The 23863-nt window shown below is 43.0% G+C and overlaps 1 protein-coding gene across 3 annotated transcripts in view; it reads right to left on the bottom strand.

The window, feature by feature from the left end:
• The window catches only part of oscp1b (organic solute carrier partner 1b), a 35804-nt gene extending 18473 nt beyond the window's left edge, over positions 1 to 17331 (bottom strand). The window contains exons 1-3 of one of the 3 annotated variants that reach the window (XM_063033694.1): positions 16911 to 17331; positions 8568 to 8722; positions 7750 to 7917 (exon numbers count right to left, since the gene is read on the bottom strand). In XM_063033694.1, coding sequence (XP_062889764.1) covers positions 7750 to 7917; positions 8568 to 8722; positions 16911 to 17022 — 435 coding nt within the window. In that variant the 5' untranslated portion in view covers positions 17023 to 17331. Of the gene's footprint in view, positions 1 to 7749; positions 7918 to 8567; positions 8723 to 16369; positions 16421 to 16888 lie in introns of those variants that run through there. The other 2 variants (XM_063033695.1, XM_063033696.1) reach the window with 2 other exon arrangements.
• Between the last annotated feature and the right edge of the window lie 6532 nt (positions 17332 to 23863).

A 23863-nucleotide genomic window follows, 5' to 3' on the forward strand; every position in this document is an offset into this window, starting at 1 on the left:
AATGGCAACCATCTGTTTAAAATAAAAAGCAAGAAATATCCAACCCAGCAAATTACTACCCTTTCTGTCTACTCTGATCAGAGATTAGTGCAGCAAATTTCAATTGATTCAACAAACAGGTATGGTGGGATCACAAGATTTCCAATGCCCACTGATATCAGCCTGCAGGAGGTAGGAACTACAAGTCCAACTATTGCACACAGAAGCAATAAACAATTCTTTATTTTTCTTTTTCAAGTGACTATCACCAAACTGAGAAATCCATAGATGAATGTAGGCACAGCCACTATTACAATTAACTGTAAGGTTTTCCACATATCCAAAACTTACCTTAGGATGATTAAAGGGTAGGTTACTGGAGATGAGCCAATGGTTTTCCAAATCTATTAACCAAACCTTCCAAAAAGATTATTGACCATGTTAAGTGATTAATGAATCATCATTTATTGATTGTAATTCTGAAGCATATGCCATGCACTGCTCATTTGCTGTTCACAATGTTAGCAGTGAGTGGTTAGCATTACCTAAAGAAACCAATGCCTTTTTATCTTTTAATTGGCGTTTCACAGCTTCAAGTATTGATGGGTCTCATTCACAAAACGAATCTGTGCTGACAGTTTGAGAAAAGGCATTCCCAGGAAGTGGACCAACACTTCAAGTCAGATGTATGTGGAGAAAGGTGAGCAGTACAAGAGATTCTGTGGGGCTAAACATAGCTCCAACACCATCTACAAATTTGCCGATACCACTGCTGTTGGTAAAATCACGGATGATGACAAGGAGGCACACAGATCCAGGATAGGTCAGCTGATTGAGTTATACTCAACCAAACCCAAGGAGCCTGTTATGGACTTTTGGAATGGGGAGGTAGGTGAACTAGCACATCTTCATTGAAGGATTAGTGCTGGAAAGATTGAGCAGAGCAGCTTCATGTTCCGAGGTTTCAACATCTGCGAATATATTCTGGCCCCAGCACATAAATGCAACTATAAAGAAAGTGTGCCAGTGTCTCTACCAGCTTAAGATCTGGCATGTATTGTCCATAAGACATCGAAGCAGAATTAGGCCACTCAGCCCGTTGAACCAGCTGCACCATTTCATTGCGGCTAATTTATTATCCCTTTCAATTCTGTAACATTTGATGGCCTGACTAAACAAGAACCTATCAATCTCTGCTTTAAATGACTTGGCCTCCACTGCCATCCATGGTAATGAATTCAACAGATTCGCCACCCTCTGGCTACTAAAGAAATTCCTTCTTTTCTCTGTTTTAAATGGATGTCCCTCTATTCTGAGGATGTGCCCTCTGGTCCTGAACTCACCCACCATAGGAAACATCCTCTCCACATCCAATCTGTCTAGGCTTTTCAATATTCCATAGGTTTCAATGAGATTCCCCCCTCATTCTTCTAAACTCCAGCAAGTACAGGCCTAGAGCCAACAAATGCTCCCTTTTACATTAACTCTTCCATTCCTGGAGTTATTCTCACGAACCTCCTCTGGACCCTCTCCTTAGATACAGGGCCTAAAACTGCTCACAATACTCTCAGTGCAGTCTGACCAATGCCTTATAAACCTCAACATCACATCCTTACTCTTACATTCTGATCCTCTCGAAATGAATACTAACAATATATTTGCCTTCCTTACCACCAACTTAACCTGCAAGTTAACATTTTGGGAATCCTGTACGAGGACTCCGAAGTCCCTCTGCACCACTGAGTTTTGAATTCTTTCCCCATTTAAAAAATAGTCTACGCTTTTATTCCTTCTACCAAAGTACACGACCATTCACTTCCCTGCACTATATTCCATTTTGATTTTTCTAGTGCCTTTAATCCAATATGGCCCTCATTACTGGGGGAAAAGCTCCGTTCAATGCAGGATGGCACTTCTATTGTATCCTGAATAAAGGACTACCTGACTGACAGACCACAGTTTGTGCAGCTTCAGGGCCGTGTGTCAGACATGGCTATAATTAGCACTGGGGCCTCCACAAGGGACTGTATTGGCACCCTTCCTGTTTACCCTGTATACCTCGGACTTTAGGTACAACACTGAGTTATGTCATCTGCAGAAATTCTCTGATGACTCAGCAATAATTGGGTGTATAAAGGGAGGCCAAGGGACTGAATACAGGGTCCTGGTGGAGGACTTTGTCAAATGGTGCAAGCTGAATCAACTGCAGCTCAATATCAGTAAGACAAAGAAGATGGTGATGGACTTCAGGAAGGCAAGGCCTGTACTGCTCCCTGTTACTACTGATAGTGAGGACGTGGATGTGGTGAGGAACCTACAAGAACCTGGAGGTGCACCTGAATAGCAGACTCGAGTGGAGCACCAACACAGAGACTGTGTATAAGTCGGGCCAGAGTCGCCTCTACTTCCTGAGGAGACTGAGATCTTTTGGAGTACGCAGGCCTCTCCTTCACGTGTTCTACCAGTCTGCTGTCGCCAGTACAATCTTCTATGCAGTGGTGTGCTGTGGAAATGGCATCAACACAGATGATGCCAACAGGCTCAATAAACTGACTAGAAAGGCTGGTTCTGTTGTAGGAGTCAAACTGGACAACATTTCTCACCCCCAGCATGCCACCTTGGCTGAACAGAGGGGCACTTTCAGTAATGAGACTAAGACAACTGTGCTGCTCCAAAGAGCACTATATGAGCTGTTGGCCAGAAGAAACTACAGTCTAATCAAGGACAGGGGAAGCAGACAAACCAGTTCTCTTTGTTTCTCCCCATTTTGTGGACTCTGAACGAATTCTTGCTCTTGGATAATCTAATCAGAGCAACTGAATGTGGACACAGGAAGCTTCAGGTAATGATCTGCTAAACCTGAGACCATCCTCAAACAAGTAGCCATTTGTTACGTAAAGGGCGTGGACTCTGAACTGATCGTTGACTATCTAATCAGAGCAGTAAGCCTGAGACCATTCTCAGAGGAGTAGCTACTTGTTATGTAAAATGCCAGACATACCAAAGAAGCAATCTGTAATCTTGTTAGACTCTGTCTGGGTTGCTTTATTTAACTGGTTTGAACCAGTCAGAGTGTAAAGACACAAATACACGAGGCTGGGGTGGGCAGAGCCATGAAACAATGTTGGTTGTAGCCCTGTACAATGACCAGCAAGAAAGTGACCCAGGAAGGTCAGGTGACCTTGAGCCAATGAAATGGAGATCCAACAGTTCAATTGATGAAGAAAACTATAAGATTCAGGAGTTCCAAATATGCAGGGGTGGTAACTCTCCAGCAACTGGAGACCAACCATTGTGAATAAGGAGGACCCCATGGGTACGTGGAGATCGGGACCACGAGGAATGCCTGGCCAGCATAGTCTCCTTTCCCGGGTAATAACTTTTCTCTTCATTGACTGTTCGTAGAGTGTCAGGGACTTCTAGTAGGGTGCACACAGGGAGATAAAGTATGAACCCATGTGCCTTTTAATTGAAATAATAAGTTACTTGTCGGTAAATACAGATTCAGTACCTCACTGATCATTATTACAAAGGGTGATTCCTGCAACAGAACCCATTCTTACCCTCGGCCATCAAGCTCTATAATGGGGCTCTATAGCCCGGGAAGTGATCTTATAATCTTTGATTTGTAAATCTTGTACATCTTATTCTTGTATATCTTTTGTTTTTTCTTACTTCCCTTCTAATATTTGTATATCTGTGCACTTGTAATGCTACTGTGACACTATAATTTCCTTTGGGATCAATAAAGTATCTATCTATCTGCCACTTCTTTGCCTATTCTCCTAATCTGTCCATCTGTCCAAGTCCTTCTGCAGACTCCCTAAATGCTCAACACTGCCTGCCCCTCACCTATCTTTGTATTGTCTGAAAACTTGGCCACAAAATCGTTGACATATAACGTGAAAAGAAATGGTCCCAATCCTGACCTCTGCAGAACACCACTTGTAACTGGCAGCCAACCAGAATAGACTCCTTTCAATCTGACCCTTTGCCTCCTGCCAATTTTCTATGCATGCTAGTATCTGTCCTGTAATACCAAGGGCTCTTATCTTGTTAAGCAGCATTATATGTAGCATCTTGTCAAATGGCTTCTGAAAATCTGAGCAAACAGCATCCGCTGACTCTCCTTTGTAAATTCTGCATGTTATTTCCTCCAAGAATTCCAACAGATTTGTCAAGCAAAGTTTCCCCTTTAGTAAAAACTCCTGTCTTTGGCCTACTTTATCATGCATCTCCAAGCACTCCGAAACCTCATCCTTAATAATGGGATCCAACATCTTCCCAACCACTGAAGTCAAGCTAGAAGGCCCATAATTTCCCTTCTTTTGCTTCCGTCCCTTCTTAGAGTCGAGTGACATTTGCAGTTTTCCACTCCTTCGAAACCATTCCAGAAGCTAGTGATTCTGGAAAGATCATTACTAATGTCTCCACAATCTCTTCGGCTATCCCTGGGTTGTAGTCCACCCAGTCCAGCTGATTAATCTACCATCAGACCTTTCAGCTTCCCTAGCAGCTTCTCTCCCAACTGACACTCTTGAGTTTCTGGCATACCACTGGTGTCTTCCAGTGAAGAATGACACAAAATACTTTTTAAGTTCGTCTGCCATGTCTTTGTCCCCCATTATTACTGCTCCAGAGGCATTTTCCAGTGGTCCAATATCCTCTCTTTTACTTTTTATATATCTGAAAAAACCTCTTTCATATTTTTAAGCTCCCAGTGATGAGCTTCTTTCAGCCACATCTCAGTGACGTCCACAACTTCATACCTGCCAATCGCCAACTGCGCTACAAGATGATTTACCTTACTCCATGTGCATTCAAATATAACACCTTCAGTCCTGTATCATCACCTTTATCAATTTTGCCTCCTTGTTACACTTCACCTCATGCTTTTGAAGAAAAACTTCTGCAGAAGTAGAGTGTTGAAGTATAAGTAGAGTAGAAAGCATTCTGCAACACCACCTGATATGGAAACTCTAATGCACAGGAACGTAAAAGTGACATTGAGTGATGGCTCAGCCAGTCTCATCATAGCTACAACTCTCCCTCACCATCGAGGACATCTATAAGAGGCAACGTCTCAAGAAAGTGAGATCCATCATCAGAGATCCTCACCATCCGGGTCATGCCCCCTTCTCATATCTGCCGTCAGACAGGAAATATTGAAACCTGAGGGCTCATATCTCTAGGTTCAACAACAGCTTCTTTGCCACTGCTTTCAGGCTCTTAAACCGATCTGAAAACCCTAATTCCACCTACTTCCTTCAACTTGCTCTAAATGTTTTATTTTTAATCATTTGGTCAGGTATGTACAAGGTTAATTTATGTTTAAGTAATTTATGTTCTGCTTGTAATTTACTCTGCTGCGGCAGCAAAAAGCTAATTGTCATGAGCATATACTCAGGGTATATATGCCATGACAATAAACTTGAAATGTGACCCTGCAAGCAGATACTGAAGCAGCATGGGAAGAAATATCAACAATAGTCAGTGCAAGATTTTGTTCTGAAGACATGCATGCAAGTTAGATCAACAAGTTTTTCTTCAGTAATATAACTCATCAGCTACATAACAGCTCAACAAAGAATCATGATATGATTTCAACTTTCATATTGTTTATCCTGCCCTCACACAGTTAACACCACCAAAAGCATCATAAAAACAACTTGCAGACACTCATGCTTATTACATAAACCAGATTATACATAATTCAGGTTATTCATTGCCATTGGAAACATCATTTTTGAAGATTATTTTATTTTATTTAGTGATACTGTATGCCGCCCAACTACAATTATGCGAGCAGTTAACCCACTAACCCATACGTCTTTGGAATTTAAGAGGAAATCAGAGTACCCAGAGGAACCTCATACAGTCACGGGCAGAACGTACAAACTCCTTACAGACAGTGGCAAAATTGAACTCAGTCGTTAGTGCTGTAATAGCGTTATGCTAACCACTGTGCAACTGTGATACTCAATGTGGCATAGTTGTAAAGATCAACAATATTGATACATCTTCCTCCCTTATCATTCATCCCTTTTAACCAAGTTTAAACATGTAATTATTTTCCTTTTCCTCTTCCCACGATCTGATACTTTCCCTCTTATTTCAGGCACTCAAGAACAGGATGTTGCTTACACAATGGGGCAGAAGGCAAACAGAGATGATTAAAGTTGAGACAATGACTTGATTTTACGTGGGTAGTAGTTATTACAAATACAAATATTTTAGAGGTCAAGGCAAATGAGGCGTCTGCATGTGGTGAAATATTGAGCACAAGTGCCCCAGAGAAAACTACTGCAATAAAAGGAACCATGCAGGAGACAGCTTGCCAAAGGGAATTCAAAACCTTCATTTTTCTGGAGAGGTCTTGGTTGAGGAAGGGCAGGCTATTAAATTTGATTGGACAACCAACCAAATACTTGGTGCAGTATTACATATGAAATCAAGACAAACTAAAGCAGTTTGGGGAGATTCCAGCAGAAAACTGGCACTGGAATTTATGTAGAGTTTCTCTTAAGGAAGAGGGAGTCATATTGTAGAACCTACCAAAAACCTAACAGCTGGAGGAATTCAGTGGTCAGGCAGTATGTGTGGAGGGTAACTGACAATCAGCATTCCACATCGAAACAATCCCACTGGGTGGGAAGAATGCAGGTGAGATTGATGGTAAGAAATGGTGAGGGAGTGAGGATTGGGCATGAGTTGGCAAGTAATAGGTGGATCCATGTTAGGAGGGGTGATTGGCATATGGAGTCAGGTTCGGGACGGAAGGCTGGAGGTAGTGCTAGAGGCTGAGAGATCAGAGGGCTGCAGATAATGGATCATCAGATGATAATATTGATTATCAAATCTGCATCTGTTGCTCAACATTAACTTTTCAGTGATATGATAGGTGGAGCAACAAGGGGCTGTAGATGATGGAATCTGATAAGAAAGGGAGGTGGAACATTGAACTAAATAACAGAGGTGGGTTGGCAGATGGGAACAGTGGGGAAAGGGGACCCAGCTGGAGGAGTGTTGGGGAAAGGAAAGAAACTGGGCAATAGGGGAAGGGAAAAGTGGTTTGGGTGTGTGTAGGAGGATCTGCAAAGAGGAAAAGGGGCAGAGGGAACAAGTTATTTGAAATTGGAGAGCAAAAGTTCTTTCCTAGTCTCTCCTGTGCTTAAGTTTTATCCTTGATCATTGAACTGCTGCTGCTGTTAACAAATTTCACGTCACATGCTGGTGATAATAAACCTGATTCTGATTCTGATTCTTCAAGGAACGGTGCCTCGGAAAGGTGGTATCCATCATTAAGGGCCCCCACCACCCAGGGCATGCCCTTTTCTCACTGTTACCATCAGATAGGAGGTTCAGAAGCCTGAAGGCACACAGTCAGTGATTCAGGAACAGCTTCTTCCCCTCCGCTATCTGATTTCTAAATGGACATTGGACCCATGAACACCACCTCACTACTTTATTTTTAATTTCTATTTTTGCACTATTCACTTTAACTATTTAATATACATATATATTCTTACTGTATTTCAGTTTTTCTCTATATTTATCATGTATTGCATTGTACTGCTGCCGCAGAGTTAACAAATTTCATAACATATGCTGGTGATATGAAACTGATTCTAATTCTGAGCTCACTAAATGATGTCTTTAGAACCACTGTAACATACATTTCTCATTCATATTCAAGGACAAACTGATCTAAGGTTGAATATTTGCCTTGTATTTATAAATATCACAGAATCACATGGAAACAACACTCACCTCAATCAGTTGTCGGAATGTCTCATCTACTTGGTTTAAAATGCTTGGAGAATCATGTACAAATTCCTTGACTGCATCCATATGATTCAATGTGACCAACAGAAGGTCTTTTGGCCTTGGACAGAGGAGTACTTGGTACTTGAATGCCATTGTCATCAAGTCATAGAGCTGGAGGTATGTGGAAAAAGAAAACTACCTGATACACACAGGATTAAGATAAACTCATTACCCCAACCAATAATAATCTTAGTTGTTTCTTTCTTTATACATGCCCCTTCCCACTCTAGTCTATCTCTAAAACTTTATCTCAGACCTTAGAACTTTGGTTCCACTCTCACATCCAAGCTGATGTGGCGAAACAAGTTGCTTGTTGTGAACCAACTAATTGGTACCCAAAAGCTTGCAGAGAATGACAGTCCCACTTTTTTGACTCAACTTCTTCTTCAAAGAAGTAGCTAGCTTTGTTTACAGGTGGTTATTTCCAGATCTGTTAACCCAAAATATGTGAAGGAGTGGAGCTGGGCCAGTATTTGAGTTAGAGTGTGTATTGCCATTGACTGGCAGAATAAGAATCTTTCAAATTGCTACTGTTTAACATCAGAGCATTGAAAAGGACATAGATGAAGAGAGTATCAGTTTCTAGATGAAGAGAGTATCAGTTTCTAAGAGCTTGTTCAGAGCAGAAGTAGATGTAATCCGAAAACCATTTTCCATATTCTCTAGTATTTGATTAAAACAAGAATCTATGTATATATTTATGTAGCTAAAATACTGACACATTGACAAAAGAATAAGGTAAGGCATTTATATTTATTCACCTTATCCATGCTAGCCTGATTCAGTCTCATAATGGAAGCATGAGCCAGTCGATCAAACACAGTTCTGAGGGCTTTCTTAGAATACAGCTCCTGAGGTTTGAATAGTTCCTCCATGAATTTCTTATTAAACATTGTACTGACAATGTCATTCATTACTGAAAAGAGAAGAAACAAATTATTTATTTCAAAACATTAATATTTCCTCCAACAGTCTAGCAGGTAAATACAGAACTGAACAGCTGAAACCAGGACTTGTACAGAAAATGTAATCATTAGAATGTTTTTGATAAGAACAGGCCATTCGGCCCAACAAAGCTTGTCAAAATCCTATTCACATTGAAATAACAATCAAGTTTAGATTTGAAAGTCTCTGAGGTACTACTCTCAACTACACAACTAGGTAGTTTGTTACACATGTCCACAACTTGCTGCGTAAAGAAATGCTTCCTGATATTAGTCTGAAATCTCCCTTTAACCAGTCTCCACCTATAGCCCTGTGTCCTCACTGATGGATTAATTTTGAAGTAGCAGCTAGCATCCACCTTACATATACCCTTAATGATTTTAAACACTTCTATCATGTCTCCTCTCATTCTATGCCTACTTAGGCTAAAAAGGTTTAATTCTTTCAATCTTTCATTTATGGCTCATACCCTGCAGACCTGCAATGAGTCTAGTTGCTCTTCCTGAACTCTCTCCAGTGCCTTCACATCCCTCACAAAATAGGGAGACCAAAATTGTACACAGTCCTCAAGGTGTGGTCTCAGAAGTGCATTATACAGCTTAAGGGGAATGTCTCTAGACTTGAACTCCACTGAGCACGTTATATAGCCCAACATTCCATCAGCCTTCCTAATTACTTCTGTGCATTGTCTAGATGTTGATAGTGATGACACCCAAATCCTTCTCATCCACTGCTTTATTTAGGTTATTTTAGTTGGGTGCCAAGGACGGAACCAGTTATAATCAAACTGATTTGCAACGTACTAGTCAGAAACTTGAGTATAATGAACAGTTCTGACCTTATATGGAATATAAGGGGTTGCGCCTTCAACCTGAGTGTAGCCTCATCGTGCCAGTAGAGGAGGTTTGGACTGAGATATTAGAAATGGAATCGGAAATAGAATTTAAATAGGTAACCACTGGACTCGAGGGGCCCAATGGCCCACTTCTACTCCTGTATCTTGTGGTCTTATGGAAATCCCGCTTTTTGTAGTGGATAGAGTGAAGATGCTTAATGAAGTGGTCTCCCAATCTACGTCGGGTCTCACCAATATACAGGAGACCACACCGGGAGCACAGGATACAGTAGATGACCACAACAGACTCGCAGGTGAAGTGTCACCTCAATAAGCATAAATAGCCTCCTCAGCAGTAAATTTCCTATGATTTCTAAACATTTTAGCTTTAATTTCACCAATAGTGTAGAGTGAAGCACAAACATCCTAAGTTAAAGCAGGAGGGTGGGGTAGGGGTAGGAAACATGCAAATATTTTATTTTAATTTTATTTAATACATTTCTAGCACATAAAGTTGTTATAAATAAAAAATCTTCTAAACTATAAATTAACTTTTTTATTGAAATATGTTTGATCAGAAAATTTTTTAACTGTCAGACTTAAGCATTTAGAGAACGTACTTAGGGTCTTTAGAGGATTAGAGGGGGAACAAAGGGAATAATTCTAGCAGAGAGGGCAAGGGAAATTTAGAAACCTTAGAAAGGGAGTAGAATTCTATGGCCTCGTCTCCAAGGTTCCACACTGATCCCTTGTCAGTGCGATGAGGAATCCCTACTCAAAATATCAGTATACATCTCCTTTTTTCCTGTTGGCTCTGATGTAACCATTCCACTATACCAACACTTGGTCCCGCAAAGGATTAAAGTCTAATTTGTTAATATTACTGTTATAAGTCTTAGTATGATTAGTATGAACCAGTCATGTGGTCACATTTCTTTAATTGCTCTTCCCAAATCTATGCTACAATATCTATAGGGCCACAATGAGTCAAAAAAATCCTTGTGGTCACTTTATCTGTGATTCAGTCTCATATTTTTAAGCCAATCTCCTTCTTTCTTTTTCCTTCCTAAACAGAGGATGCAGAGGGGGATCACAAAGCCGAGGAAAGAGGACCGGGTCGAGACAACAGAGACTTTTGGAGAAGAGGAGTTCGGTAGGTAATACCGTTCCGGCTGACCGGAAGTGCACTGAGAGCGGTAAGCGTAAAGGAGTTGGGTGCTTACTGATTTGGTTAACAACAGATGGTGCAATCCTGGGCATATTACGATCGAGGAACGTGTTTGCAGACTGGATATTGAACTTTTTACTGTTGGACTTCGGCCACATTCCCCCGTGATACAACACTTGGTGGCACGGGAGGTCGTTCCTGCCTGTGGCCATCGAATGTGCAGCTCCTCCCGTGGAGGGTCAGACATCCTGAGCCAATAGACTGGTCCTGGACTTATTTTCCACCTGGCATAGTTTGCATTTTGAAGTTTGATGGTTGGGGGTTTTTGGTATTGTTATATTTACGCTCTATTCTTGGTTGGTGCGGCTGTAACGAAACCACATTTCCCTCAGGATTAATAAAGTATATTTATCTATCTATCTAACTAACTAATAGAGACACATTTGTTACCAATTCAGAATCCAAGAATTTCAGAAGATCCACTATGCTTGCAGCAATCTAATTTCAAATTCTGAGATGCAAACCATTAGGTCCACGGAATTTGTTAAGTTTTACTCTCCCTAACTTTCGCCAGCCTTCTTTCTTTAGTAATGTACAATGTTCTCTTAAGGCCTTCCACCACCATGCCCTTCATTTCCCTATATTTCTGATATATTTGTTACATCCTTTACAGCAAAGATATGTGCTGGGTATCTACTAAGTAATCTCTTGTGCTGCTAGGAAGCATCTAAACTAGATTAACGGGGGGGGGAGGGGGGAGGTTCAAAGCAGAAGGGAGCCTGAGTCCAGTGACAGCAGGGTCAGAAGACAAAACAGGTAGCAAGATGGCAGATAATAAGGATAGACTATTGGATTAAATTGCATTTATTTCAATGCAAGAGACCTGACAGGCAAGGCAGATGAACTCAAGGCATGAACAGCTACATTGAACTGGGATATCATAGTCCTTATAGAAACCTGGCTAAGGGAGGGACAGGTCAGGCAGCTAAGTGTTCCAGGGTATCGGTGCTATAGGTGGGATAGAGATGGAGGAAAGAGGGGAGACTTGCATTTCCGAATAGGAAGAATGTCATGGCAGTAGTCAAGATGAAACTATTGAGGGATTGTCTGGCTAGGCTTTCCAGGTGGAGCTGAGAAATAAGGGTACGATTCCCTTGTTGGGATTGTACTATAGGCTCCCTAATAGTCAATGAGAATAAGAGGAACAAATATTCCAGGAGACTGCAAAATGTTGTAAGAATAATAAAATTTGTTAAGTGTGTTGAGGAAGGTTTCCTCAGGCAATAATATATCCTACTAGGGTGAGGGCAAAGCCCAATCCACTCTTGGGAAATAGGGCAGGACAAATGACTGAAGGGGAGGGGCAAGCACCTTGGGACCAATAAACATAGTTTTAAGTTAATAATGGAGAGAGAAAGATATGGCCAAAACAAAGTTCTAAATTGGGGTAAAGGCAAATTTTGGCAGTATTAGACAGGAACATGGAAATGTTGATTGGATTGGGTTGTTTGCAGTCAAAGGGACATCTGACATGTGTGAGGCTTTTAAAAGTGAGAAAGAGAATTCAAGATCTGCATGTTCCTATCAGAATGAAGAGCAAAGCTAGCGGATGTAGGGTACCCTGGATAATTGTGAATATTGAGGCTCTGGTCAGAAAAAAGGAGGTATGGATCAGGTGCGGGCAGCTGGATCAAGCGAATCCCTGAAATAGTATAGAGGATGTAAGATTTTCAAGAAGGAAATCGGAACAATAAAACAGTTGTATGAGATTACTTTGGATTCTCCTTAATTTTCTCTTCCAAAGAGATTTTGGAAGTATATTAAGGGAAGAAAAAAAAATTAGAGAGAGAAAATGGGGCCCCTTGGAGACCAAAGTGGACATGTGTGGAGCCACAAGAGATGGATGAAATTCTTGATGAATATTTTGCCTTTGTTTTGACCATGAAGGAGCACATGAAGACTTTGGAACTAAGGAAAGCTAACAGGGACAGCTTGGGAATAGTCTGCATTTCAGGAGAGGAGATACTAGATATCTTAAAATGTATGCAGGGAGATAAATCTCCATGGCCTGATCAGGTATATCCAAGAACACTGTAGAAAGTTAGAGAAGAAATTGTGGGAGCCCCAGCTGAGGTATAAGCATCATTGTTAGCCATGGTGAAGTGCCAGAAGAATGGAGGGTAGCTAATGCCAATGCCTTTATTTAAGAAAGGCCACAAAAAACACTGGTAACTATAGAATAGTAAGCCTAACATCCATGGTAAGTAAGTTACTAGAGGGGATTCTGAGGTACAAGATATACTGTACCTGCAGACTAGTGATCACCTAATTTCCGATAGGGAACTAATGGGCATCATTAGTGATGGCTGGGCCAAAGGGCCTGTTTCCACACTGTATGACTTTATGCAACATATTGGTTTCATTTTCTGCCATTACTTTATTCCGCATAATCACTTAGTTTCCACTTTCCAAATGTTTCGGTTACTTCAGCTATGATATCCCTTTCTAGGTAAAAACGTAAACATGAGGAATTCTGCAGATGCTGGAAATTCAAGCAACACACATCAAAGTTGCTGGTGAACGCAGCAGGCCAGGCAGCATCTCTAGGAAGAGGTACAGTCGACGTTTCGGGCCGAGACCCTTTGTCAGGACTAACTGCAGGAAGAGTTAGTAAGAGATTTGAAAGTGGGAGGGGGAGGGGGAGATCCAAAATGATAGGAGAAGACAGGAGGGGGAGGGATGGAGCCAAGAGCTGGACAGGTGATTGGCAAAAGGGATACGAGAGGATCATGGGACAGGAGGTCCGGGGAGAAGGAAAAGGGGGAGGGGGGGAAACCCAGAGGATGGGCAAGGGGTATAATCAGAGGGCCAGAGGGAGAAAAAGGAGAGAGAGAGAGAAAGAATGTGTGTATAAAAATGAGTAACAGATGGGGTACGAGGGGGAGGTGGGGCCTAGCGGAAGTTAGAGAAGTCAATGTTCATGCCATCAGGTTGGAGGCTACCCATACGGAATATAAGGTGTTGTTCCTCCAACCCGAGTGTGGCTTCATCTTTACAGTAGAGGAGGCCGTGGATAGACATATCAGAATGGGAATGGGATGTGGAATTAAAATGTGTGGCCACTGGGAGATCCTGCTTACTCTGGCGGACAGAGCGTAGGTGTTCAGCAAAGCGGTCTCCCAGTCTGCGTCGGGTCTCGCCAATATATGGAAGGCCACATCGGGAGCACTGGACGCAGTATACCACACCGGGAGCACCGGACGCAGTATATCACTTATCCTTATAAGCGGAACAAGTGCTACACATGCCCTTACACTTCCTCCCTTATCACCATTCAGGGCCCCAAACAGTCCTTCCAGGTGAGGCGACACTTCACCTGTGAGTCGGCTGGGGTGATATTGGCGATGCCCTTCCCTTCTCTGTTACATCTGTTCCAATAATGAGACCTTTCACTTCAGGAATATGAAGCATTTTTTTTCAAAATGCTAGGTTGCCTCTGCACTACAATCTTCGCAGCCTTCACCTACGTATGCTCCATTTGCCACGTCTTTGACCTTACCCCATCAACCTCACCTGCAACAGTAACAAGGACAGGATTCCCTTTGTCCCTATCTACCACCCCACGAGCCTCTGTATCTAGCATCTCATTCTCTGCAATTTCTGCAATCTGCAATCGGATCCCAGCACGAGGCACATCTTTCCCTAAGCACTTTCCGCAGGGATCACGCTCTCTGTGACTGCCTTGTCTCCTCATCCCTCCCCCACTGATCCTCCTACAAGTACTTAGCCCTGCAACTGTCCCAAATGTTACTCCTCCTCCCACTATTTAGGCCCAAAGAAGTCCTTCCAGGTAAGGCAGATTGGGGGGAGGGGGAGGAGCAAGAAATTACTTCCCTCGGTCAACATCTCCCAGTGGCCAGCCACTTTATTTCCACTTCCCATTCCCACACTGCCATGTCTACTCACAACCTGATCTACTGTCGAGTTGAGGCTAGATGCAGGTCAGAGGAAAGATACCTTGTATTCCATCTTGGTAGCTGCCTACGTGACAACATCAATATTGATTTCTTCAAATTCTGGTAATCACTCACCTCTGATCTACTCCTCCCCCCTTCTGTTCTCCCCTATCCCTCTGGACCCCTTAACCACTCTCTATCCCCTCCCCCTGCCCATCACTTACACCTTCTTCCCTCTTGTTTCCCACCTCTTTCCATTTGTTTCATGATACACTGTCGTCTCCTATCAGATTCCACCTTCTTCAGTCTCTTGCCTCTTTCACCTATCACATCCCAATTTCTCACATCATTGTCACTCCCTCCCCAATCTATCTATCTTCCCCCTCACTTGGATTCACCTATCACCTGCCAGCTTGAGCTCCTCCCTTCTCCCTATCCATTTTTTTTCTTGTTTTTGCCTTCTCACTGAAGAGTCTTGGCCCAAAATGTCATTTTCCTCCACATCCTGACTTGCTAAATTCCTTCAGCATTTTTGGTGTGTTGCTCAAGATTTCCAGCATCTGCTGTGGTTCTTCCACTCAGTTTATGTCTCAATGAGATCACCCCTCATTCTCCTTAGCTCTTACAGACCAAACTTTATTAGTCAGTTGCAGTCAGCTCTCTCATCCCAGGTATTTGTCTAGTATACACACAAGAGATTCTGCAGATGCTGGAAATCTGCAGAAAGAGAAGGAGGGAGCACCAGAGGGATACGATGGGCAGGGGAGGTGATGGGTTGAGAGAGGAACTAGGACGAGGAATGGAAAAAGAGAGAAGGGGGATTGGGGAGAAATTACCAAAAGTTATAAAATTGATGTTCATGCAATCAGTTTGGAGTCCATCCAGATGGACTATGAGGAGTTGCTACTCCAACTTGTGTGTGGCCTCAGTAAAAGATGCCGTGGATTGACATGTCAGAATGGGAAGTCGAATTGAAATGTGTGGCCAGCAGGAAATCCTGCCTTTTGTGGCATACAGAGTAAAGGCACTTGACCAAGCAGTCCGCCAATCTACCTCTGGTTTTACCGATGTAGCGGAGGCTGCACCAAGAGCACCAGATACCGTAGATGACCCCGACAGTCTTGCAGGTGAAGTGTTGCCTGACCTGGAAAGTGAGTCCCCTATCTTCAGTTTGTGCAAATTTCATCCACTTTCCAAAGATCAGTTTGATTTCCAACACTGCTCAAGCAGACACTATTCAAAGTGTGCATGACCATCTGACATAGCTTTCCAGTGCCCCACTGAAAGGACATACATGACAAGAGCCAGAATTTTGACCAGGGAAGGGTATAGAACACGGTGGAATCTCATCTTGTCTTCAAGATAGTCATACACACAGTACTTCTGAATGGGTTAGGGATGACCTAGATTGCAGCATTATTTTTAGACAAGGCAGAAACTTGGAGGAAGAGCAAAAGAAAATAACCAGTGAAATTCTATTAAAAAAAACACTACTACAACTTTTCCAAGACCAATCTGAAAAGGTGCAGAAAGCACGTTTCACACTTTTACGATTTTTTTTTTCCTGACAGCACAATAACTCCAGTCAGAAACAGCAACTGATGGATCACTCCAAATAATGCCATACAAGGTGGAGGTTACATTCTGAATTGAACTAACCAGTGTTTGTATGAGGGTTGTTTGGATGTATATTGCTGGTACATGGGACATTGGGGTTTGGCGAGGTGCATGTTCACAGTTTATCCAGCACCTGTAACAGTAAGAATAGTGGGATGGAAAATAATTGGGTTAATCTTTTATAAAGTTAACCGACCTGCATTTGGGCTTTAGAGGTGGGAATGCTAGTCGCTGGTATTATTGTCCTGAGGGGAAGAGGATGTATATTTGATTAGCTACGGCATGGCGGTAGTTCACTGTAAAACCACAGCAGTGTAGGGATTTGGGATAACGGGGGTTTCGGGGGCGAGGAAGCTAGTTCATTGCTAAGATACTGCTCTGGTCCAGGGGGGTTGGATAAACCTTAAAACATTACGGATCAGAGAACTCGCCTCTCTTCATGGCCCGTGCGCCTTCGATCCCCGCCACTCGATTTCTCACCCCCCCCCCCTTTCCCCGGGGACCCCGCTCGTTCCCACGCCCCGAGTTCCCGCTGCTCGGCCGCACGCCTGGCTCTCCTACCCCGAGCTACAATGCTCCACACCTTTCTTGGCCTTGTCGTTCGGGATGTTCTGGGCCCGGAGCCGCTGATCGAGGATGTACAGCATCTCCCCGCCGAGGTTAATGAAGAGCAGGGGCAGCGTTCGCAGCGACATGTCGGCCCGGAGCGCAAACACTCGCCCGGCTGCTCCGTTGTTGCCTTGACGCGTCCGTTGCCAGGTTGGCGATACAAACAGCAAACCACCAATCAGCAGCACTGACACTGTAAGGTGCGATTTAAGGGATTAATTAAAGTCCCGGAGAATGCCTTAATAATAGTTGAGCCGACGGTAAATCTCATCTGGGGGTGATCTGACATGATGTTCATTTTAACAATTATTTATCTATTTATTGCAGTTTGAGATGTGGCAAAGCCAGCATTTGTTACCTATCCCAAAGTGTCATTGAGAAGGTGGGAATGAGCTGCCTTTTTGAACCACTGCAGAGTTTCTGGTGAAGGGGCTCCCACTGCTGTTGTGTTGAAGAAGTGTTGCAGGATTTACTTACGGGTAAAATGAAGGAACAATGTTAATTTTCTCAAATCAGGATGGTGTACAACCTGCAGGGGAACCTGCAGATGGCGATGTTCCCGTGTTGGAAATCTTGAGTAACACACACTCAATTGCTGGAGGAACTCAGCAGCTCAAGGGGGTAAAGAGTCAACGTTAACTCAACATGGACTGTATATTCCCTTCCCTCAATATTGCCTGACTTGTCGATTTCCTCCAGCACTTTGTATGCTTTGCCCAAGATTTCCAGCATCTTATGGCATCTAGATCTTCTTCAAAATCAAAATCGAAGTAAAGTCATCATCGAAGTACATATATGTCACCATATACTACCTTGAGACGAAGGGTCTTGGCCCGAAACGTTGACTGTACCTCTTCCTAGAGATGCTGCCTGGCCTGCTGCATACCATCAGCAACTTTGATGTGTGTTACTACCTTGATATTCGTTTTTTGCGGGCATTTACAGGAAAATAAAGACATGCAATTGGATTTATCAAAACTATACATAAAGACTGATAGACACCTAATGTGAAAAAGAAGACAAATTATGCAAATAAATAAATAATACTGAGAACATGAGTTGTAGAGTCCTTGAGTCTGTAGATTGTGGAATCAGTTCAGAGTTGAGGTGGGAGAAATTATCCACACTGTTCAGGAGCCTGATGGTTGTAGGATAATAACTGTTTCTGAACCTAGTCGTCTGGGTCCCAAGGCTTCAGTGCCTCATCCCCGATGGTAGTAGTGAGAAGAGTGCATGACTGAATGGTTGGGGTCCTTTTGATGATGGATGCTACTTCCCTGTGGCAGTGCCCCTTGTAAGTGCGGAGGGCTTTGCGTGTGAAGGACTGCGCTGTATCTGACACTTTCAGTAAACCTTTCCATTTTTGGATATTGGTATTTCCATCCCAGGCTGTGATGCAGTCAGGATACTCTCCATTGTGCATCTATAGATGTTTGTCAAAATTTGCCAAAACTTGGATATGGAGGTTACAACTTTCAAAGTTGATTTTGGATTAGCAAAGTTAAGTAGATAGTACACCATGACAGTTCTAGTGCACCAGTGGTGAAGGGAATGAATAGTTAAACTGACAAATGGGCTGCAGTCAAGTTGGCTATGTTGTCCTAGATGTTATTGAGCTTCTTGAGAGTTAAGGTAGCTGCATTTGTCTAAACAAGTGGAGAGTATTCCTTTATACCATTAGTTTGCATCTTGTAGATGGTAGGAAGGTTTGCAGGATTAGATGGTAAGTTATTTATTGCTGGAACTTAAACCTCTTAGGGTAGCGGGGGGAGTTACACTTCTAACAAAGGAGGTGTTAGCCTGCAAGTCACCCTTGGGCATGGTGTCGCAGCTACCTAGCCTTCTGATCAGTGGGAGCAGGTGGTGGATGGTTGTACAAGCAGCTGCTTATCATCACAAGTCCTGGTTTTTTGACCACTGACGCCAGGCAGACAATTCCTGAAGAGTATTGATAATGGCTGGGGTCACCCGTCTTGTAAGGGTACTGCCCAGAAGAAGGCAATGGCAGACCACTTCTATAGAAATATTTGCCTAAAACAATCATGGTCATGGAAAGATCATGATCGCCCACGTCATATGACACGACACACAATGAATGAATGAATTTAGTCCTCTGACCTGCTCTTGTTGTATGCAGCTGGTCAGTTCAGTTTCAGGATAATGATGACCTCATCCCCCTGTCCTCCCCACTCCCCATCCGTGGATGTTCATGATGGGGGAGTTGATGAAGGTCATCCATTGAATGTCATAAATCGGTGCTTGGACTCACTTGTAAGAGATGGTTATTGCTTGGCACTTCTGTGGCATGAAACTTACTGAGACATCATTTTTCATCCTAATTTTAAGCCTACCAGTCTTAATGGAATTTTTTTTGTTCCATTCTGTAACATCTTAAAAGTACCTTAAGTAAATATGTGTTAAAATAGTAATAGAATAACATTCCATAATTTGGAAAATCTGCTTATCTGACACTGCCAAAATTCTAATCATGCTGAATTAATGGAGTTCTATTGCATTTGCTGTTTATCAGCTCATGTCTGGATGTTGTTTCCCTTACTGATTGCTGGTATGCAGTTTATAATTTGGCGGAGTTGAGAATGGAATAGAATATTTTCCAGTCATCAGCAAACATTCTTATTTTTGATCTTGTGATAGAAGATAGGTCATTGATGAAGCATCTAAAAACAGTTGGGCTTGGGACGTGGTTGTGGGGAACTCTTGGGACTGGAACCTCCAACAATCCCAATCATCTTTCTTTGTGCAGTGTTTATTACTAGACATCCACTGACTTCAGTTTTGTACCTAGATGCCACCCTCACTCACACACTTCCTTCTCGAGAAATCACCTCTGTCCATCACTAGACCAAGGCTGAGATGAAGTCTGGAGCTGTGTGGTCTTGTTGAAGTCCAAACTGGATGCTGACGACCATGCTATTGGAAAGTAGGCACCAATGATAACACTGTTAGAAACACAACAATGTGAGCTGCCTTAATGACTATCATGCAGTAGCTCTCACATCTACAGTGATGAAATGATTTGAGAGGCTGGTCATGACTAGACCGAACTCCTGCCTCAGCAAGGACCTGGACCCATTGCAATTTGCCTACCCCCACAATAGGTCAACGGCAGATGCAATCTCAATGGCTCTCCACATGGCTTTAGACCACCTAGACAAAACAAACACCTATGTCAGAATGCTGTTCATCGACTATAGCTCAGCATTTAATACCATCATTCCCACAATCCTGATTAAGAAGTTACAGAACCTGGGCCTCTGTACCTCCCTCTGCAATTGGATCCACAATTTCCTAACCAGAAGACCACAACCAGTCCTCCACGCTGACGATCAACACTGGTGCACCTCAGGGGTGTGTGCTTAGCCCACTGCTCTACTCTCTATATACACATGACTGTGTGACTAGGCATAGCTCAAATACCATCTACAAATTTGCTGATGATACAACCATTGTTGGTAGAATCTCAGGTGACGAGAGGGCGGACAGGAGTGAGATATGCCAACCAGTGGAGTGGTGCCGCAGCAACAACCTGGCACTCAACGTCAGTAAGACGAAAGAGCTGATTGTGGACTTCAGGAAGGGTAAGACGAAGTAACACATACCAATCCTCACAGAGGGATCAGGAGGGGAGAGAGTGAGCAGTTTCAAGTTCCTGGGCGTCAAAATCTCTGAGGATCTAACCTGGTCCCAACATATTGATGCAGCTATAAAGAAGGCAAGACAGTGACTATGCTTCATTAGGAGTTTGAAGAGATTTGGTATGTCAATAAATACACTCAAAAACTTCTATAGATGTACCATGGGGAACATCCTGACAGGCTGCATCACTGTCTAGTATGGGGGTGGGGTGGGGTGAGGAACTACTGCACAGGACGGGAAGAAGCTACAGGGGTTGTAAATCTAGTCAGCTCCATCTTGGATACTAGCCTTCAAAGTACCCAAGACATCTTCAAGGAGTGGTGCCTCAGAAGGGCAGTGTCCATTAATAAGGACCCCCAGCACCTAGGGCATGCCCTTTTCTCACTGTTACCATCAGGTAGGAGGTAGAGATGCCTGAAAGCACACACTCAGCGATTCAGGAACAGCTTCTTCCCCTCTTCCATCCGATTCCTAAATGGACATTGAACCCATGAACACTACCTCACTTTTTTAATATATATTATTTCAGTTTTTTTGCACAATTTTTAATTTATTCAATATACGTATATGGTAATTGATTTATTAATTGAAAGGAGGTGGCGCACAGGTCCGAGAGCGAAGTTTAAAAGGGGAATGCTTCGAGGGAACTGGGCTATAACTGGTGCACTAATTGTGGGTTGGAGAGCTATGGCAGAGGAAGCAGTGCACGGGTCCTGGAGCGAAGTTTAAAAGGGAGGGCTTCGCAGGAACTTGGCTATGACCAGCACACCAATCATGAGTTGCAGAGCAGGGAAGGTTCCTGCATAAAAAGGAGACACTGCCTTGCAGAGCGGTGATCAAAGGAGCGGTCATTGTTGGAATGGGCTGAGTCAGAGTGGTAAGGCTTTGACTCATTCAGGCTTCGGCTGGGTAAGTGGACTTCATTTTTCCTTGCAATTTTTTGAGGAATAGAGAGCATATCCGTAGGGTTAGTACTTTGCTCTGGGTGTCAGATGTGAAAATCCTGGGAATCTTCCAGTCTCCCAGATGGCCACATCTGCGCCGGGTGCACCGAGATGCAGCTCCTGTGAGACCGTGTTAAGGATCTGGAGCTGCGGCTTGATGACCTACAGCTTATTAGGGAAAGTGAGCAGGGTATAGATAGGAGCTACAGGGAATTGGTCACCCTGAGACTGCTGAAGTTAGATAAGTGGGTAACTGTCAGGGAAGGGATGGGAAGAGCTCAGATAGCAGAGAGCACTGCTGTGGCCATTTCCCTCAGTAATCGTTATCTCATTTTGGATGCTGTTGAGGGGGATGACCTGATAGAGAACGACTGCGGTAATCATGTCTCTCTCCCTAAGACTGGTTCCATGATGCAAAAGGGAGAGAAGAAGATGAAGAATGCAGTAGACAAATACATACAAGAAAAAAAAAGAACACCTATCCCAACACCCTCTTCCTGCATTCAGAAAAAAGGAGAAATTTTTTTCAATATGTATTAATTGTTGTATTAATTGAGTCCTTATATTTCTTCTAAAAAAAAATTAAATAAAATATTTTTTGAAAAAAGGAATGCAGTAGACATAGAGGATTCCATAGTGAGGGGAACAGACAGGAGGTTCTATCAACCTGATAGAGATACCCACATGGTGTGTTGCCTCTCAGGTGCCAGGATACAGGATGTCTTGGATTGGCTGCAGAGAGGGTGAACAGCCAGAAATCGTGGTACATGTTGGTACCAATGACATAGGTAGAAAAAGGGAGGAGGTCTTGAAGAGAGAATTCAGGGAGTTAGGTAGGAAACTGAAAAGCAGGTCCTCCAGGGTAGTAATCTCAGGATTGCTGCCTGTGCTACATGCTAACTAGTACAAGAATAGCATAATTAGGCATATTAATGCATGGCTGAGAGACTGTGTAGGGGGCAGGGCTTCAGATTCCTGGATCATTGGACCCTTTTTTGGGGGAGGTACGACCTGGACAAAAAGGATGGGTTACACCTGAACCCAAAGGGGTCCAATGTCCTCGCAGGCAGGTTTAATAGAGCTGTTAGGGAGGGTTTAAACAAATTTGGCAGGGGAATGGGAACTGGAGTGATAGGGCTGAGGAAGGGGAAAACAGAAATAAATCAAAGATAGCGTGCAACAGAGATGATAGAAAGAATAGGCATGAAATGAGGCTTAATCACAGCCAGTGGGATGAGTTACAGGGCAACAGAGGTGTGGTGCAGTTAAAATAGAAAGCACCAAATACTAGATTGAAAGTGTTATATTTCAGTGCACGCAGCATAAGAAATAAAATGGATGATCTTGAAATTCAGCTACAGATTGGCAAGTATGATGTTGTGGCCATCTCTGAAACTTGGCTAAAGGATGGCTGCCATTGGGAGCTGAATGTCTAAGGATATATGGTGTATTGGAAAGATAGGTTAGTAGGCAAAGGGGGTGGTGTGGCTCTGTGTATAAAAAATAATATTAAATCATTAGAAAGGGATGACGTAGGATTGGAAGGTGTAGAGGCTCTATGGGTTGAGTTAAGAAATGGCAAGCATAAAAGGACCCTATTGGCAGCGGTGATTGATAAGATGAGTTATTAACTTCAAACTGTGCTGATCATGTCCTTACCTTAGAAATTACCTAGGGTTACCCATAGCCCTCTATTTTTCTGAGCTCTATGTACCTGTCCAGGAGTCTCTTAAAAGACCCTATTGTATCTATTGTATTTCTTCGTTCTCCTGTGAATGCCCACAAGAAAGTGAAACCGTACTTTGATGACGCATTTACTTTGAACTTTGCATCAGGTCTGACTCTCAGGTGGCCTGACGCTGCTCCTGACATTGCCTCCTACGTTGCTCAATGAGGCAGGTTTGATTAAAACAACAGAGTGAAGAACATGCCAAGCTGTTAGTTGACAGATTGCGGAGGTGACCATTCCCAGCTCTTTGAAGTGTTGCTGGATCTGTCTTAAATGTGTTCCATTTGGCACAGTTTTATTGTCACACAATACAATGTAAGGATGGGAGTTTGCCTTTGCAAGGACCGTTGCTGTGGTCATTTCTCCTTTTCCTATTATGAACAGATTAAACAATATTGCCTCTTGTATTGGTTCACTCAATGCCTGATTAATATCCAACCTGGTAATTAAGACCTTCAAGACATGGCTAATTTAGTTGTCAGTGGTGCCACCAAGCCCCTCTTGGTGACGGCTATTGAAACCATTGTACAACAACGATGGGCACTGTTCATTTATTTATTGATTCAGATACAGCACAGAATAGCCGCCCCCCCTCCA

The sequence above is a fragment of the Mobula hypostoma genome, chromosome 26 (assembly GCF_963921235.1).
Source record: "Mobula hypostoma chromosome 26, sMobHyp1.1, whole genome shotgun sequence".
NCBI classification, from domain to species: domain Eukaryota; kingdom Metazoa; phylum Chordata; class Chondrichthyes; order Myliobatiformes; family Myliobatidae; genus Mobula; species Mobula hypostoma.